At 43.5% G+C, this 17,607-nt stretch overlaps 2 protein-coding genes across 6 annotated transcripts; both read right to left on the bottom strand.

The window, feature by feature from the left end:
- Positions 1 to 5,405: 5,405 nt before the first annotated feature.
- LOC133883759 (N-(5'-phosphoribosyl)anthranilate isomerase 1, chloroplastic-like) lies at positions 5,406 to 7,890 on the bottom strand. Of its 4 annotated transcripts, XM_062323191.1 has the most exons (6): positions 7,675 to 7,876; positions 7,366 to 7,515; positions 7,203 to 7,274; positions 6,385 to 6,731; positions 6,142 to 6,302; positions 5,406 to 5,810 (listed from the first exon to the last, which is right to left on the bottom strand). In XM_062323191.1, the coding sequence occupies exons 3-6, from the start codon at positions 7,270 to 7,272 to the stop codon at positions 5,585 to 5,587; spliced, it is 804 nt and encodes a 267-aa protein (XP_062179175.1). In that variant the 5' UTR covers positions 7,273 to 7,274; positions 7,366 to 7,515; positions 7,675 to 7,876; the 3' UTR covers positions 5,406 to 5,584. The 4 variants fall into 4 exon arrangements, with proteins under 4 accessions (XP_062179175.1, XP_062179176.1, XP_062179174.1 ...); XM_062323192.1 differs by lacking the exon at positions 7,366 to 7,515 and having other exon boundaries at positions 7,584 to 7,876; XM_062323190.1 differs by lacking the exon at positions 7,366 to 7,515 and having other exon boundaries at positions 7,675 to 7,872.
- Positions 7,891 to 8,123: 233 nt separating this feature from the next.
- Positions 8,124 to 17,157, bottom strand: LOC133883695 (reticulon-like protein B2). Of its 2 annotated transcripts, XM_062323107.1 has the most exons (6): positions 16,833 to 17,152; positions 12,960 to 13,002; positions 9,065 to 9,245; positions 8,845 to 8,986; positions 8,685 to 8,754; positions 8,124 to 8,598 (listed from the first exon to the last, which is right to left on the bottom strand). In XM_062323107.1, the coding sequence occupies exons 1-6, from the start codon at positions 16,983 to 16,985 to the stop codon at positions 8,429 to 8,431; spliced, it is 759 nt and encodes a 252-aa protein (XP_062179091.1). In that variant the 5' UTR covers positions 16,986 to 17,152; the 3' UTR covers positions 8,124 to 8,428. The 2 variants fall into 2 exon arrangements, with proteins under 2 accessions (XP_062179091.1, XP_062179090.1); XM_062323106.1 differs by lacking the exon at positions 12,960 to 13,002 and having other exon boundaries at positions 16,833 to 17,157.
- Positions 17,158 to 17,607: the final 450 nt, after the last annotated feature.

The raw sequence follows: 17,607 nt of genomic DNA on the forward strand, positions 1-17,607 counted from the left end.
TTTTGGAACATGTAGCACATTCTTTAGATGAAGGGTTCTTCTAGGAGTATGAATATGTAAATAACCAATGTGGGAAATATGCATACTTGACCCACTAGCAGTTTGCACTTGATCTTTGCCCCCATACTTCTCACGTATAGTCAGGCGATCAATCTCTTTAGTGATGTGATCAATGGCTCCAATATCAGAATAGCAATTGGTGTCAATTTGTGTATCCATTGCTGGTCTATGTTGCAACTGCCACCTTGGCATCCTCGGCTTGATAGGAATGATCAAATCAATGGAAACACTTGAGAGCATAATGTCCTATCTTGAAGCATACATGGCACACAAGCCTGTTGGTGTTGATTGATCTGGTGTCTTGACGGTCGTGTCCATCTTGTCTTGGAGTCATCGTGTCATGGCGTTAATTGTGGCCGTCACGCCCACACCTTCTGTGGCCTCCACGGTTTGCAAGATTCACTCGCATCATGGCTTGTTTTTATTCGTGGCGCATTTTGAAGGAGAGCAGGTGAGGGTAGGCGTCATTGAGGCTGATCGGCTCGATCTTGCTGGTGAGCGATGTCACGATTGAATTGTAGTCAGAGTCGAGGCCGGTGAGCATATATGCGATGATCTCTTCTTCTGACTAGGGAACACCACAAGTGCTCAATGACTCAGCTAGGGATTTTACCTTGCCGAGATAATTTTTCATAGGTATGTCGTTCTTTTGGATCACAACGAGTTGTGGACAAATGTTCATGATATGTGCCCTTGATTATGATGCGAATTAGCGCCCCACACTTCATGAGATGTCTCCAGCAACATCACCTGAGAAAGAACCTCAGGAGATAGAGAGGAGAGGATGGTGCTAAGAGGAAGAGGATCCTCTAACCTTAAGAAGTAAAGTCGTCGGGAAACAGTAACTGTGACTTTAGTTAGATGGCAGCTGTTGGATTGGAAACGGATGGGCGGGATTTAGTGCTGCAGAACCCACATACAGTAAAGTCAGAACATTATATTTCACAAACAGTACTCGTGATACAGTAAATATGCTACAGTAAAGTCGAAGTTGCTGTGACACCCTCACAGCTACTGTACACAATACTGTTCACCCATGAATTGTTTTGGTAACGGCAGAGGATCCGGATCCGTGCTAAGAACGGTCGGGTCATGTTGAAGCTATATCGTGTACGTCGGGTTAGGGATGTGCAGCACCGACGACAGTGGTGGTGGTGACCATCTTGTCCAGTGCACTAATGGAGCCGTCAACGTAGCCCATCAACCCTTAGCTTCTAAGGTAAGCCATCATCTAAGCCTTCTAGAGGAGGAAATTATCCTGACCCAGTTTATCGTTGATCAGATGACCAAACGTTGGGTCAGGAGTAGCCCGGCAGTGAGCCCCGGCGTGGCGCTGGTGGAGCCTGATGAAGTTGACGAGTTGTTGGACATGGTGGGTGGAAGAGGAGGCTCTAGTACCATGTGAAATGAAATGCAGAGAAAAATGAAATGACTGCAACCCGTGCACTGAACTTGGTGCCGGTTCATTATATTATTCATGCATCATACAGTTCTGAGATCCTATAAAAGAGGAAGAGGTTGCCGGCTATACAGGACGATCGTGCACTGAGCTAACTAACTGAAGACTCGGTACAACTAAAGACTAGGACTCATGGTGAATAAGTAACAGAAGCCAGAACATAATGTACTCTTTCACGGTTAGTCCCTACATTAATAACGTATGTTTGGTAAGTTTGCTCTTGACCAGAGCATTTGCAGAGATGTGTTAGAATATGGACATTTCTTTTGTAACTTCCGTACTTATGACCTTCTTGTTGAAGAACTTAGTGATGGAGCTGCTCTAGATAACTACTTTTGTTTGGGCAATCACGTGCTCTAATCAAGTGTTATTCCCTGGATTTTCAGTATTATGTTGGTGGTTGAAATTCCTTTGTTATTTGGTGCATTTCAGGAGTCCAAATAACTATACATTAATTGTCATATGTCAAAAATGTTCTGTTTAGTTTCATGATCTCAGAAGTACAAAACTGCACATTATTTCTGCTATTTCAGGAGGCCAAATAACTATACATTAATCATATATTTGTATATAAATATGCATTTGAAATTATTTTCTCGGGTCAACTCCAAGGGCAAGTCCGAATGCACTGTATAATATGAATACCAACATTATCGTCCACTTAAAAAAGAAATCATATCACACCTAGCCACGCAAAATATGTGGATCACCTTGCTAGTTATTTATTTATATTACAACAGGATAACATGGACTAGGTCGTGGGCTTTTTTGGCAAAGATTGTGACTTATTCGTAAGAATTGGCAGATGGCTTGGTCTCCTCCGAGACTTACATGGCGCTGAAGAGACTGAATACGAAGCCGAGGTCCGAGGATAACTGGATAACGTACACCTGACCTGTTTCAGCCATGGAAGTTTTTGGTTTCTGGAGTGTTGCGGTGTGTACCGTTGTATCTCTTGTGCCTGGCGCTGGCGGTTACTCTGTTGCGAGCTTAAACTGTGAACTCGTTCCATTTTTCACAACGGAACTGGGATCAAAACCCTTTTCATTGAGAAAGAAATGCAGTGATGTCCGATCTGGTGAAAACTTCTATCTGTATACGAAATCCTATATCATTTTCCTGTGCGGCATTCAAACAGAACCTAACTGAACACTTTATGCGTTCTTGAATTCCTCAGAAATAGACCGGCATGGTATTACGATGCTGTGTGGGCAATCGGTTAGATTGACCTATTAGGTTTGGTTAATTTGGTGGCGTGAAAAAATGGTCTCCGAGAGATGATCGAACTAGCCTAAACAAAGAAAGAGAAATTAATAGGTTGATTTAATTTTGGTTCAGCTTCATGCTAAACATTGTAATAAGAACTGGGCTGCATGCATCAAAATGATGCAGAGGCTAAACATAACTTTCCATTATATTGTGAGACCTCCCATCATTCTCCCTCCTCTCCCCCTTTCTCCCCCCCCCCCCCACCTCCCTCCCCTTGCCCTGGTCGTCACTGCATTTTGGGGCACCGATCCCTTGCCACCTTGGCCGGATCTCACTCGTGGGTGGCCGGATCTGCCCCCTTGGCGATCGGATCCAATCCATCGGGCGTGGGATGGGTCAGTCTCCGATTTACAAGGGTGCTTCCTCATCGGCGGGCTTTGGGAAGAGCGCGAATGAGCAATCCGACGGACTCACCTGGCCTGCTGCTCCTCCTTGGGGTCCGGCAGTTTTCCTGCCCTTCCTCTTCGTGCAGTGGCCTACAGATATAGAGTTTCAGCCGTGCTGGCGGCCGGCTGTACTTTCAGTGTTCCAATCGGTCTAGGTCGGTGGCTTTGTGGGCAGCGGCAGTTGTTGTTGCTGCGGTGCATTGGCAATGTGGGCAGCTCTCCATCCAGCGCTCCCAGTCGGTCTGGGTCGGTGGCTTTGCAGCCACCGGCAGCTGCTGATGCCGTGGTGCGTCGGCATGGTGGGCGGCCCAACAGGCAGCCCAGTGGTGTGTGCTCCCTCAACTTTGCATTTGTGCCCATCCCGGTTCTAGCGTTCTACGTTGCTCCTCCTTTTGCTCAGCCTTCTCCTCTTCTACAAGTTGGGCTTGTGGGGAGCTTCGTGACGCTAGGTTGGCCTAAGACAGCGCGGCTGCAAGGGGGTTGCGTTGCTGCTGCATTGACCTTGGCCCTTGCGTGGGCTACCCATTTCACCTTTTTGTACAGGTTTCCAGGGTGAGGAGTTACGAGCGAAAGCTATGCCCAGCTTGCTAGCGCTAATGTCATTAACGCCCTCGGGCCTCCTTGGAGGCAGCATTTTCGTGTCTCCCTCGCCCTAGAGGCTTCTCTCTGGGTGAAAACCCTGTCCAGGTGCCAGGATAAGCGACAGTGGCATCAGTGTCATTTCCTTCCAGAATGCGTCGCTTCGAGAAGCATCTGTTCTCTTCTATTGGTTTACCCCCTACATCCTTGCTTTGCAGCGGCTTCTCATTCTGGATTGCGCTTCTCGACAGCAATGTAGTCTAATGTGCACTCCTCCAAAATGACACACTACTGACTTATGTGTCTCTGAGGCGCGGCATGGGAGTAGGGCTCCGCTGACGAATCACGACATGGGGCAGGGCTCCACCGATTGAGTTGTGTGGGAGGCAGTTGTTTGTTTGGTTTAGCGCACTAGGTTGAGTTGGGTTGGTCTTGTCTATTTATCTAGTGGTACTAGTTAGTGTGATCGTCATTTCTGTTCGAATCGAGGTCGTATCGTCGTCTCGAGGGTAATAGTTTTTAAGGTTTTTAGACCTAATTTTCCTCACAAACAGAGTCAATTCTCTTCATCTTTAATAATATTGGCATCACTAGTGCCGATATTATTAAAGATGAAGAGAATTGCTTTTCCAAAAAACTTTCCATTATCTAAAAATTGCTTTTCCAAAAAATTTGTGCCCACCTTGCGCCTTGGCCTAGCGCCCTAGCCCAACGCTTGTCTGCGCGCACCTGGGAACGCGCAGTCCCAACGCACATGGTACAGCACGAGCAATGCTGATATGTGATGAAGCTATTTTGCTTTGTCACAAAGATATCTAGCAAGCAGTGTCGTATATATAGTTCTAGCGGTGCGCCTTTAAGCTCTCGAAGGATGCCAACTTTTGACTTGCGATGTCCTGCTTTCAACTTAGAAGTTCGCCTTCGAACTTAAAGAAAATCTCTCTCTCTCTCTCTCTCTCTCTCTCTCTCTCTCTCTCTCTCTCTCTCTCTCTCTCTCTCTCTCTCTCTCTCTCTCTCTCAATCTCTCTCTCTTCAACTGAAGGATAGCAACTTTTAACTTGGATCCGAACATAAAAATTTCAACTTCAGACTTGATAAAAAGCTGTCAACTGTGAATGGGCACCAAGAAAAAACCTACGAATGGGCAACATTTAACTCGTGTCTGAACTTCCAGACGAGGAAAAAAAATCATCTTTCGGCACTGGAAGGATGGCAAGTTAGAAGTTTCCAACTTTTAACTGAAAGATTAGAAGTTTCGACAGGGAAATCAAATCTTATCGATGCTTCCAACTTTCAAATCTCAAATACAAACTTCAGCTATGGGTATACGACACTGGCTCCCACTGTGGCATAGCACTGCCGCACGACTTACTCTGCACGCGGCTCTTGGTGAAGCGACTTTCGCAATTAGACGCTTGAACTTCAAATGCGTAGGTGGAGCATCTAAAATTACAAAATTGTCTGGTATAACATATTCAAAGAACTCGAGTAGTCCCTCGATGCTGCCCCAAAACCAACACTGGGCAGAGCACTCAAACGTCGCTCTCTCTCTCTCTCTCTCTCTCTCTCTCTCTCTCTCTCTCTCTCTCTCTCTCTCAATTCAATTGAGAAATAGGGGTGAAGAAAATGGCCCTAATGACAAGGAAACGATATAGCTGATCAAACATAGAAAATTATGAATTTCAGGCAGTATTTTAACAGGTTGATGCCAAAGACCATCACTGCCAACACCCAGGACAGCTTACCTCTAGTGGTAATTTATTTAATTATCACATACCGTACCAAGAGACTTCAACCATAGAGTAACGCAGATACAATATTTGTCAATTCATCAGAAACTCATACTTTTTACACGGCTCATGAAGGAATATATTCTCTTTGGGTCTTTCCGTAGACCGTCGGGATAACATATTCCGCTGCTAACATCAAGGCCATTTGGTTTTAGAGCAGAAGCGGCTTCACAAACATTATCCGCATGAAGGCCTCCTGCTAATAACCAGCCATTCGTGCTATTGACGGAAGGCATTTGAAATTTGTCCCAATTGAAACCTTTGCCACTGCAAAAAAAAAACAAAAAAAAACCCCACACACAGAGAGACAGAAATATTACATCAGATTCATTTATTCACTCCAGCTACAGTTTCCATAAACAACAAATTTATTAACTACCACATGCTGTCAAGAAAAAGGCTCTTGTAATGTTGACAAATAGGTGCGGATATATAGTCCCAAAAATGTAAAGGAAAATATTGCTGATGTTAAAGTTGGCGGGACAAAGAAGATCCTGTAGAACATCCATTATTAACTAGATCAACAAACATCAAGACATTAGAAATTACTTAAAAAGGCGCTTAGAAACTATGTTAACCATTAAGTGAAATTATGTACCTGCCACCCTTTGCACTGTCCACTAAAAACCAGTCGAGGACATATCCTTCGTTTGGAGGAGCATTGATAAGTTTGCCATCCTCGTTAGCATTTAGGACATATATGATTCGGTTATTCTTCCAAAGCACAGGAAGTAGTTCTCGAGAGCTATCTCCATGAAGCTACGTATAAATAACTGTCAGTAAATAATAAGTTGTTACAACTGCGGTTGCGGAGAGTAGAAAATAGTAAGGGGAGACTTACCTGGATAAGTTCGAGGTCGCATGAATCAGACGCTCTTAAGATGGTCTCTTCATCATCGTCCACAAACACACCAACTGGTTCGGCCCCATAAGATCTCGCTACTCTGGATATCTCTTTGGCTTCTGATAATGGGACAGAGCGTTTGGAGTTGGGCCAAAGAATCATCCCAATAAGTTTAGCTCCAGCATTTGCAGCCGTTTCGGCATCCCTGGCAGATGCAATGCCACACATTTTGACTACAGGCTCATTTCTTTTGGCCTCCTCCAAATTAGATGATAAAGGCATGGCAGCAGTAGTTTGCTTATTAGCAAAACATGTCATTTTAACTGCATCCAATCTTGGACGCCCTGTAAAAGGTAGCGTAGTGTGATAATTAAGAATAGCTTGTATCATTATAAAATTTAAATGTGGTTGATATTTCCGATTTTCATTAACAGAAATTGAAAAATACTAAATTTGAAAGACACATCAAGTTTGCAGTTAAAGATATCAAAACCTATTTGGCTGCTCTTTATAAAAAGTGTGAGAAGCGTGAAACCTTGTATCTAAGTATCCTCTCATAAAGAATCTTTAGTAGAGCAAAAGTACCCAATTTACAATTGACACTCCACAGTTTTCTGAATGAAACGATAAGTTTTGTTGTGATTTAAAGAACAAATTTCTTGCATTCTTGAACAAACAACTACTGATGAGAAAGTAAACGACCAAACTATACACAAGGGCACTCGCACGAACTGAAAGATGCAGGAAGATATTCAAGACATAGGTCTAAATTATACCCCAGTACAACTCATGTACCAAAAAAAAATTAATCTTACCTTTATTACTTCCACCGTTCGACAGCAAAGCAGTCCGCGGCAACTGTCTTGTGGAGATTGGCATCGCCATCGCTGTTAGCAAATAATCAAACAGTCAGGCGGGCATGGAACAAGTGGAATTATGAAGGCGGCATTCTATTAAACAGGTGGCGTGCAGCCCGGCCGACTATAGGACAAGCGGTTTCAGGAGAACGCAGGAGGGATTCTTGTATAGTTTAATTCGCTTCCAAGGATTCTGGATCCAAGTTCAGAGTAGAATCAGATGGAAATAGTAGGCTCGTGTAGCTCCAAAACGGCGACAGAAATGAAGCACCTGCGTCGCCAGACATGCCGCAAGAACTCAACACAGTTACCCAAAGAAGATATACAAGAACGCCTTACCAAGGCGTCGCGGCCGAACGATGGCAAACGAGGGCAGGGAGTTTGATCAACGTCGAAGAGAACGGAAGAGACAAACGTAGGCGGGCGATACCTGGCGCTGGCGAACTTTCTGCGTGAACGGACGACGGGAACGCGGAAAAGTAGATCAGCTCTGCATTCACCTACCCTTCCCTCTTTCAAACTCCAGTACCAACCATTTTTTGACTCTCACGCACGCACAAACGCAGGCATTTCCGTTGGCAGCCCAGAGGCGTAGACCGCCATGTAGTAGAATATATGGCAACCTGCCAGCTGCCGCACACAGCGGCGCCGTGGCACCGTTTGACCTCCGACGACCGTGTCACTACGGCGTCGAATGGCGATCCCCTCAGCATTTATCGGAACGTATCCATCATGTCAGTGAAGACTTCTTTACACACATGTGCAGTGATTAGTACGTGCTAACAGTGAAAAGTATATCGCACTGTATAAGATAATCCAGGTCCGCGCATTTCCATTACGGAGGCCATTCCGCGCTTGCATAACGTATGAACACACAGATGAGCAACGAGGGTTTATTTACCACCAATATTCACAAGCAAGTGCAGTAGTTTCAGTCGCGCTTACATACAGACATACAGGGTAGGACTACTACGAACTGGCATCACAAAGAAGAAACAGCAGCATCCAACTACGAACTGGCATCACAAAGAACAAACAGCAGCATCCAACCCGCAATCAGCACAACTAGCAGCAAAAGAACTTAGTAGTGCAACATTCAGCCAGCAGACAACGATTACATAGGCGGTGGAAACATTCACATGGAGGATGCCGGCTTTGTGACGGAGCCCTCTACGCTCCGTGCTCTAGTTCTGCTTCTTGGGTTTTGCCAGACCCCTGGGTATCTTGCTCAGGACCTTGGCGTCCAGCACCTCGTACTGCTTGCGGGCCTCGGAGTGCGCCCTTCCAGCAAAGTGGTCCACCTTGTCCTGGTACTTGTCGTACAAGATCGGCACCATGTGGAGCATCAGTACGGCTGTTCAGAATTTCCAGCTAATCAGTCCAGAACCTTAAGATATTGCAGGTTCACAACAAAACTGTTGATGTTCGAAGATACATTACCGATGTATATCAAGGTGAGGAAGTCACAGCAGCTTCCAACTCCTGAGAGAATCCAGAGCCCCACAATCACCTGAGAAAGCACATGAAAACAGTTAGCAAACTTAAAGCACTAACCAGCATGAAGAGACAATGAAGGTTAACTATAAGGGGGCAAACATACACCCAGAAACTTCTTTAGATCATGCCCCATTGCGATCTCCCGGAACAAGTGAAGCGCTCTGTTGATATCATTGCGTAAAGCTCGTGCAACATTCACAGCAAGATCTTCAGGTACTTGCACTAGAGGAATATCTGGTGGACTCCTGCAAAAGAAACACTTGATGTAAAATAAGATGGAACCTGCGTCAAACAGAATGCGTGGGGATCATCATGTGTCTCACTTCTTGATAAAGGCGGTAGCTTTGGACCACAGGAACAAGATGGCTAGGATGCCAATCAGCACATGGGATATCAGAGTCAAGAGATGGTAATCAAGCACTTCAAACATAACCCAGATGACAGTTGCACCACCGATCACTACAGCAGAGGTCTTCTTGTCTTTCCATAACAGTACATCAGCAGCTGCACAAAGTGTTCCAGAAGAAGCACAGAGTTAGATCAAATAAACAATGTTGAGGACTTAAGGTAAACTATGGATTCTTTTAAATCGAGGTAAATTATGGATTTAAAAATATCTTCATGCATCCATTTGATATCATTAACCAGAGAAGAATACGTTGCCATAAGTAAGCCCACATATATTATATCTGGAGTACTTGTTTATTCAAAGTGTACCTTTCATCTCTTTTGTTCCCTTACTTTGTCACGAACTAATGACCATTACCCACTGGAAAAGCAGCAAATTCAGAACTTATACTCCATAGTGTCAACTCTAGTAAAATTGTCAAATCCTTGTGAACTCCTGCAGGCATGCTACTAGTGTATGTTTTTCCATCTTTTAATATATCTTATGGGTAAATCTTCCCAACCCTCCTTGCAAAAAGAACAACGGAGAGAGGGAGATAAATTCCATTGCAAGTTGAAGACTATGTTTTCCCCTCAAAAAAAGTTGAGGGCTATCCAAACTCTCAATCAAACAAATTCTCCGACAGGCACTTTGGCATGTCAACGTGTATCAGCACGTCGATTCGCGTCGGACATTGTGCGACGCGTATCTTCGGCGATGTCCAGGTAAAAAGAGGCACATTTGAACTAGCGAAGCATGAAATTTTTTAGTATTTACCTGATTTCTATCCGTCTTTTCATTTGCAGGCATGAAAGAGGATCGTCAGGACTGGATCTATGCCATGAGCCGCCATCGCGACGCCGCTAGGGATGCGGAGGAGAGGACCGAGAGATGAGAGTAGAGGACCGGTGGAGGCGGCCTTCGTCAGAGAGGAGCACAGCCGCGGCAGCACAATCTGCAGCAAGCGATTTGCTGGTCGCTGGACGCTGGTGCGACATGGTGGTCGCCGGTAATCAATTTATGGTGGCGGCAGTGCTGCTTTGCGGAAGAAGAATGAAGCAGTGAGGAGGGAAGAGATGGCGACCGTGTGGGCCTAGCCGCATTGCTGCAGTGTTGCGTGCGTGCCGCCAGGTGTTAGGGCAACTTGACGCTGACGTGGGGGTTGGATCAGCAAGGGGCAAGCCGAGCTGCCCATCTCATCCGATATTTCCCTTTTATTTTCTTTTTTTCTTTTTCTTTTTCCATTTGTAACGTGTAATTGATTTGTGTATATTCTGAAATTAGAAAATAAAATTGTTTCTCACTATAGTAAATTAGAGAAGAGTGTGAGTTTTACACTTTTACGTTAACAATTTGTATGAGGCATACCAATACCGTTAGGTGAAACTTACTTGAGTATATAAGCGCCTGATGATCTTGACTAACATCCAAGTATCAAATAAACTCAAATAGTTGATGCACCATGTGAGCTCAACAAGGGAGAGTACCACATTAGATGATCGATCATCGACTCTCGTGCAATGACATCGGCATACAAAATAGACACGCCAATACCGTTTTGTTAGACTTAGGATCTAAGCATCTAATGATCTTGACTAATATCGAAGTATCAAATAAACTCCAATGAGTTGGTACGCTGGATGAGCTCCGCAGGGGAGACTACCACAATAGATGGTTGATCATCGAATCGTGCAATGACATCGGCATACAAAGTAGACACACCAATACCATTTGGTTAGACTTAGGATCCAAGCGCCTAATGATTTTGACCGATATCGAAGTATCGAATAAACTCCAATGAGTTGGTACGTCGAATGAGCTCCACAGGGGAGATTACCAAATTAGATGGCCAATCATCGACTCTTGTGCAATGACATCGGCATACAAAGTAGACACGCCAATACCATTTGAATGCCTAATGATCTTGACCGATATCGAAGTATCGAAAAAACTCTAATGAGTTGTTACGCTGGATGAGCTCTGCAAGGGGGATTACCACATTAGATGGTCGATCATCGACACTCGTGCAATGACATCAGCATACGAAGTAGACACGCCAAAACCGTTTGGTTAGACTTAAGATCTAAACACCTAATGATCTTGACCGATATCGAAGTATCGAATAAACTCCAATGAGTTGGTACGCCGGATGAGCTCCGCAGGGGAGATTACCACATTAGATGGTCGATCATCGACTCTCGTGCAATGACATCAGCATACGAAGTAGACATGCCAATATCGTTTGGTTACACTTAGGACCTAAACGCCTAATGATCTTGACCGACATCGAAGTATCGAATAGACTCCAATGAGTTGTTACGTCGGATGAGCTCCGCAGGGAAGATTACTTAGGATCTAAACGCCTAATGGAACGGCACTTTTATATAGTAGGTATCATAACACTTATTATGGTCTTATAAATTATGAGTAATATAGTAGTATAAATTAGGGACATTTGCAAATACCTCCCTGATTTTTTATTTTTGCAAGGATGTCACTCGAATGACAGTTTTAATGGCATTTTTGCAACTAGTGGCAAGCTTACAATAACACTAGGAGTAGTGGTTTCTTTGCACTTGTCCCTATAAATTAACATGGGAACAAAGAAAAGAAAAATAACCATGGGAGCATCTTTTGGTTTGGCACCAAAACCACGAAATGGAGGGAAAACCCTTGGTGCCAAAATACCAAAGTACCAAATTATCCCCATATTTTCTTCAAGTCTATATGAATGAGGGTCAACATGGACCTTTTGACACTAGTTGCTTCTCTAGGCCTGCATAAAGTCACCTACTCCACCAATACGTGCACACCTCTCCACCAAAAGAATGAGCTGCTCATTTCTTCCTTGCTCTCTCCAGAAGAACGCGTCTTCCTGAGCTCCTAGAAATTAAAAGGTATGTATGTGCATGCATGCGTTCATAGAGATTTTTGTTACCTCGATTGACATCCCTAATTCTATGTGTTTTCGATGGAATTGCAGCAATGAACAACAAAAATGATGCATGCGAGGGGGATCAGTTCCAAGGAAGAAAGCTTTTGATGAGAACAGCTTGTGGAAGTACATGGATAAAGGAGCAGCTACATCAACGGGTGGAGGTAACAAAAGGATAACATGCAAGCTGTGCAATGGAACTTTTATTGGCACTTACACTCGTGTTAAGACACATCTCTTGCATATTCCTGGTAATGGGGTTAGGCCTTGTTCAAAAATTGATCAAGTAAGGCGAGCGAAACTTAGTATATTTGAAGAGGCAAAAGTTCTAAGAGTTGAAGTAGCTAGAAAACAACCTGTTGTGCCACTTCATAACGCTGAAGAATTTGGCTCAAAGAAACGCAAAAATGATAGTGCTCAGTCCAAGAGTTTCAACAAAAAAGCAAGAGATCAGCTGGATTATTTGATAGTCCTTTATGCAAATGGGCTGTCGTTCAACTTGATGAGGTCACCCTTTCTTAATGATATGATCAAATTTGCCTGTGAGAATGTCTGGCCTGGATATGTTCTTCCCAGTTTTGTGCAGCTAGGACAACCATGCTTAATGATTTGATCAAGCCTTGTAGAATTTCTTGGACAACTACAGGAGTCTCTTGTTAGTGATGGATGGACTGATATAACAAAGAAGCCACCTATAGACTTTGTTGCTGCATCTCCAGCTGGTCCTTTGTTTCTCAAAGCCATCGACACATCAGGAGAAGTGAAGAACACAGAGTACATGGCAAAATTATTTCTGGATATGGTTGCTGAAGTGGGACATCGACATGTAGTTCAGATCATCATAGATAATGCTTCAGTTTGCAGGGCAGCTGGACTACGAGTTGAAGCTGTATACCTGAGTATCTTCTGGACCCCATGTGTTGTCCATACACTTGGCCCTAAAGAACATGTGCTCATCAGAGAAAGCAAACAAGGCTTCAAAATATCCACTCTGCAATTGGAGAGAGATATTGACAAAGAGGTAAAGCTCATAAGAAATTTTGTTGTCAACCATAGTGCAGCTTTGACTATTTACTGTTAGGAATAGCAACTTGTATTCCGTTGAGGCTTTAGACCAGTACATATACAAATGTACAGGCGACAATATGCAAGAAACCCCTTATAGACTGGAGATATTACACAGAGCAATATATATATATCTAACACCCCCACGCCCCCTCAAACTCATGGAGGATCAATAACACTGAGTTTGAAGAGATAGAACCTGTGTTGAGTTGTACTCTGTGCCTTCGTGAAGAAATCAGCCAACTGAAGCTCGGAAAGAACATACTGAAGAGCAATCAGCTCACCCTGTACCTGTGTCCGTGTGTAAGAAGCATCAACACCAATATGCTTACTGAGCTCATGCTTCACCAGATCCCGAGCAATACTGATAGCACATGTATTGTCTTGAGTAAAGAGGAGTAGATGCAAAAGAAGAAACATCAAAATCCTTGAGTAACCACCGTAACCAACTGAGCTCCACTGTCAACCATGCCATGACCTGTAACTTAGCCTCAAGTAACCACCGTAACCAACTGAGCTGCACTGTCAAAAGTGCCATGGATGATACTGTAGATGAACAATAGCCGAAAAGACGAGATGCGTGAAGTTGCAACACGCAAGGAGAAGAGGAACCCTAACCCTAAAATTTGGCTCTGTATACCATGTTAGGAATAGCAACTTGTATTCCCTGGAGGTCTTGGGCCAGTATATATAGATGTACATGTGACTATGCCAGAAACCCTTTATAGTCTGGGGATATACACAGAGCAATAAATATATCTAACATATGCAACAAGTATGCTTCATTGAGGCTGCTCAGTGTTGCTGAAACAAGGTTTGCATCAACTCTCATCTTGGTAAAGCGCTTTCGATAGGTCAGAGAGGCACTTTGTCAAATGGTTGTTGATCCTAATTGGAGGTTTCTAAAAGATGATGCAGAGAAGGCTGGGAAGATCAAAATGCTGCTTGTTGATGATCAGTGGTGGGAAGAGTTGATTTCCTTTTCCTTCTCAGTTTCACAAATCCAATTATGAAATTGCTTAGGGAAGCTGACACAGACAAATCAATGCTGCATTTGGTATATGAAAAGTGGGACTGTATGATAGAACAAGTTCGTGAAATCATTCACAAGAATGGAAACAGGAATCCTATTGATAATGCAGAGGCATTCTATGAAGAGGTCCATGGGATACTTGTCAAGAGATGGACAAAGAGCACAACCCCGCTGCATTGCTTGGCACATTGCTTGAACCCCACATACTACAGTGAAGAATGGTTGCTTCAATCATGGTGGGCTAACCATGGATCACATGCTCCAAGGGTTGCAAAACTGGCAGACAGGTAACTCATATACTGTGTTTGCATTTAGAATTTAGACCTCACTCATTCACAAACCTCATTCATTAAACACATTGCAATGAAATTTGCAGGTTGCTTTGTCATTCTACCTCTTCATCTTGCTGCGAAAGAAACTGGAGTATCTACTCACAAATCAAGACAGCTAAGAGAAACAAGTTGACAGCTCAAAGAGCAGATGATTTGGTTTTCATACATAGCAATCTAAGGTTGCTATCAAGGAAGGGAAAGGAGTACATGGAAGGGCCTTGTAAGTTCTGGGATATCAATGGAGATGACATTTGCAATGATGAAGCAATTGAATTAGAACTTGCAAATTGTTCGCTAGAGGATCCTAATCTTGTTGGAGCTAGCTTGGCTAGTGGTAGTGTTGCTCCCACCGACAGGGTGGGGGAGGGCACCAATTAGTCATAATCATAGCCCTACCTTTTGGTAGCAACACCATTCCAGGTATGCGAACTTGCAAATTGTCATGAATTTTGTTAGCTTGCTTTTTGAACTTGAAGTTTTGATCTTTTATCTTTGATATTTCCTTGGTTTGTTTGTTGCCATTTCCTTTTGGCTGCTGCTTCTTTTTGGCTTGGACAGTTGGATGTGAGAACTTGGAAGATGGTTCTTGCGAGTTTCTTTTGGAGGCCATTCCAGTATCTGTCCATATATTGCTGGATATGGCTTTTATAATAGAATACTAGTTCCTTTTAGTTCAAAGTATCAGCTAAGTATTCACTGTGAGTATTTCAATATTTCATTACGCTGACTACTTGACTAGTTGCTTGATATTAAGTTAAATATTTGCCTTTTTTATTTATGAAATTCAAAAAATTATATATATATATATATATGGCGAATCCCCGAATCCTGTTTTCTAGAATTTGCCGAATCGGACACTCACACCCGAGTCGGACTCCGACACCGGCGTCCGTGTCCCGGTAACACAGATTATGGCAAAGATAGGACAACAAATTCCATAGAAATTGAACCACACTTATGCAAATATCGAGACTTTGTCAGTAGTATTGTGCATCTCATCTGCTACCATAAGACCGACCTCCTCCTGTCTTAATCCTGACGTCCCATAAACTTTCAGAACTAAAATATTTTTTCTTTTCAGGACGATGGTGCCATATTAAGACTATGAGTAACAAGGATGATGCGCAAAGGCTTCTTTTAATAGTAGAACTCAAATCTACAGTTTGAGTAGTAAGTATTCCTATGTACATCAACATTTCATGCAAATTGCTCAAGCCGAGGTCAAGGAAATTAAAATGAGGCCAAGGTCAAGAAAATTAAAATGAGTACATCAGCAAGGTGAATTAAGTAGTTTATTGAACTGCATGTGGTTACACATGAAGAGATATCAAAGGAGCGACAATTCAAGTGTCGTGTGTGAATTCACTTTTATATTCTGTTGATGATGCCACTTGTCCGAAGGCACGACAATTCAAGTGTGGTTAGATTCATTACCATCTCTTCAGGGTTACAATAGCATCCTTAGGGAAACTGGGTAAAAAGGCATTGACTCCAACAGAGACGCCCACCTTTCTATTTTATACTTATCATAATTACATTTGTTGGGTCCATCAAACGAGTCTAAAGCTTCTAATCGAAATAATCTTCATTTTATTCAACGTTTTGCAGCTACATCTTCCTAGGGAGAAACTACTATCCATATTTTATCTATATTTAAATTGTCAAATTTAGTCAATATGAGCTTGCTAGTAGCAAATACTCAATTCCTCCTTTAGGACTACTCATATAATAAACATTTCTGTAACCATATTTCTGATATGGAAGGTTTCATTAAAACCAGCGAAACAAAATAAAAAGAAAAGGTCTTGGCCAACAGATTATCAACAACTTGCGGTCTAGAACGTACGTATGAAAAAAAAAAGAAACTATTAGATAGATGTGAGATCTCCACGATGCTAACCACGTGGACAAGCTGAGGAACTCTGAAGCTTTCACAATTTAACAGACTATAGGCAGTTGCTTTTATGGGGGGAAGATGACCTTGGAACCTCAAAATAACGGAGAAGGCGGGAACAACTAACACAACTAATCAATTGCAAGCACTAGAAGATCTAATTAAGCTCCAGTATCATTAGCACACCCACAGAGACCTGCACTGATTATTGTAAACAAACAAACAAGTTTTTTTTTTATTTTGTGTGATTAGCTGAGCGCTTTACAATTTAACTATCACAAAAAAGAAACCAAACAAAATCAGCGCCTTTTCTTTTAGATAGAAGGGAAATTTAACTATCACGATTTTTGAGCCGAAAATTTCCAGTGTTAACACTATGCGATTAAATTGGAGCAGTAAATGAAAAAAGAATAAGAGGGGGAAGAAGAACAAGGAACTCCATACTTTTTCCACCTCCCAGAGCCTTATGCACGGAGGTGTCCTCCCCAAGAAGCCTAAACCCCCGGGACCTTGCCGCCGGCGTCGGGGCCGGGGGAGACGCCTTCTCCGGCGAGGCAGCGTCGGCAGGCAGCTGGAGCAGCGGGTCCGAGGCACCATCGGCAGGCGCAGCGGGGGTCGGCGGCGGCGCGGCGACGGTCTCCTCCGCCGGATCGGCCATGGCAGCCAAAGCAAAGGAAGTCGCGAGAGGAAGGGGGACTCTCTCTCTCTGTCTGTCTCTCGTTAAGTGCGCAGTGTGTGGGTTTTGCTTCTGCTCTCGCCGCCTCTTTTTGGGCTTAGAGGACGAGATAGGATGCGAGCAGAGATGGATGGAGATCTCTGGAACACGGCGCGACAGTGACGGCCGTCACGGCGCTTCTCATGATCGAACTGCTACATGTACACCCAAGGATTTCTTCTTTGGGGGATTTTGGGTGGTCCTTCAGAAGAACGTGAGCCTTCTTCATTTTATTTTAAATCAGGAAATAATTCTTGTGAAAATTTGGAAACTTTTTTTTACATTTTGTTACCAATTTGATACGAAAACTTAAACACGTTATTTCTCAATGATATATGTGTTGGGTGTCGTCATTTAGACCCCCACCGTTCCTGGCCTCGGCGGACCATGCTTGCGGATAAAGTGGGTCCTTAGAGGCTATGCGAATCACTAGGCTCCGGGATCCTGCGGAGCCCTGCCTTTTTAGAGCCCAAGCCTCTAAAGCCTTAGCCTTCCAAAGCTCCG

Source organism: Phragmites australis, chromosome 10 (assembly GCF_958298935.1).
Source record: "Phragmites australis chromosome 10, lpPhrAust1.1, whole genome shotgun sequence".
Lineage (NCBI taxonomy): Eukaryota > Viridiplantae > Streptophyta > Magnoliopsida > Poales > Poaceae > Phragmites > Phragmites australis.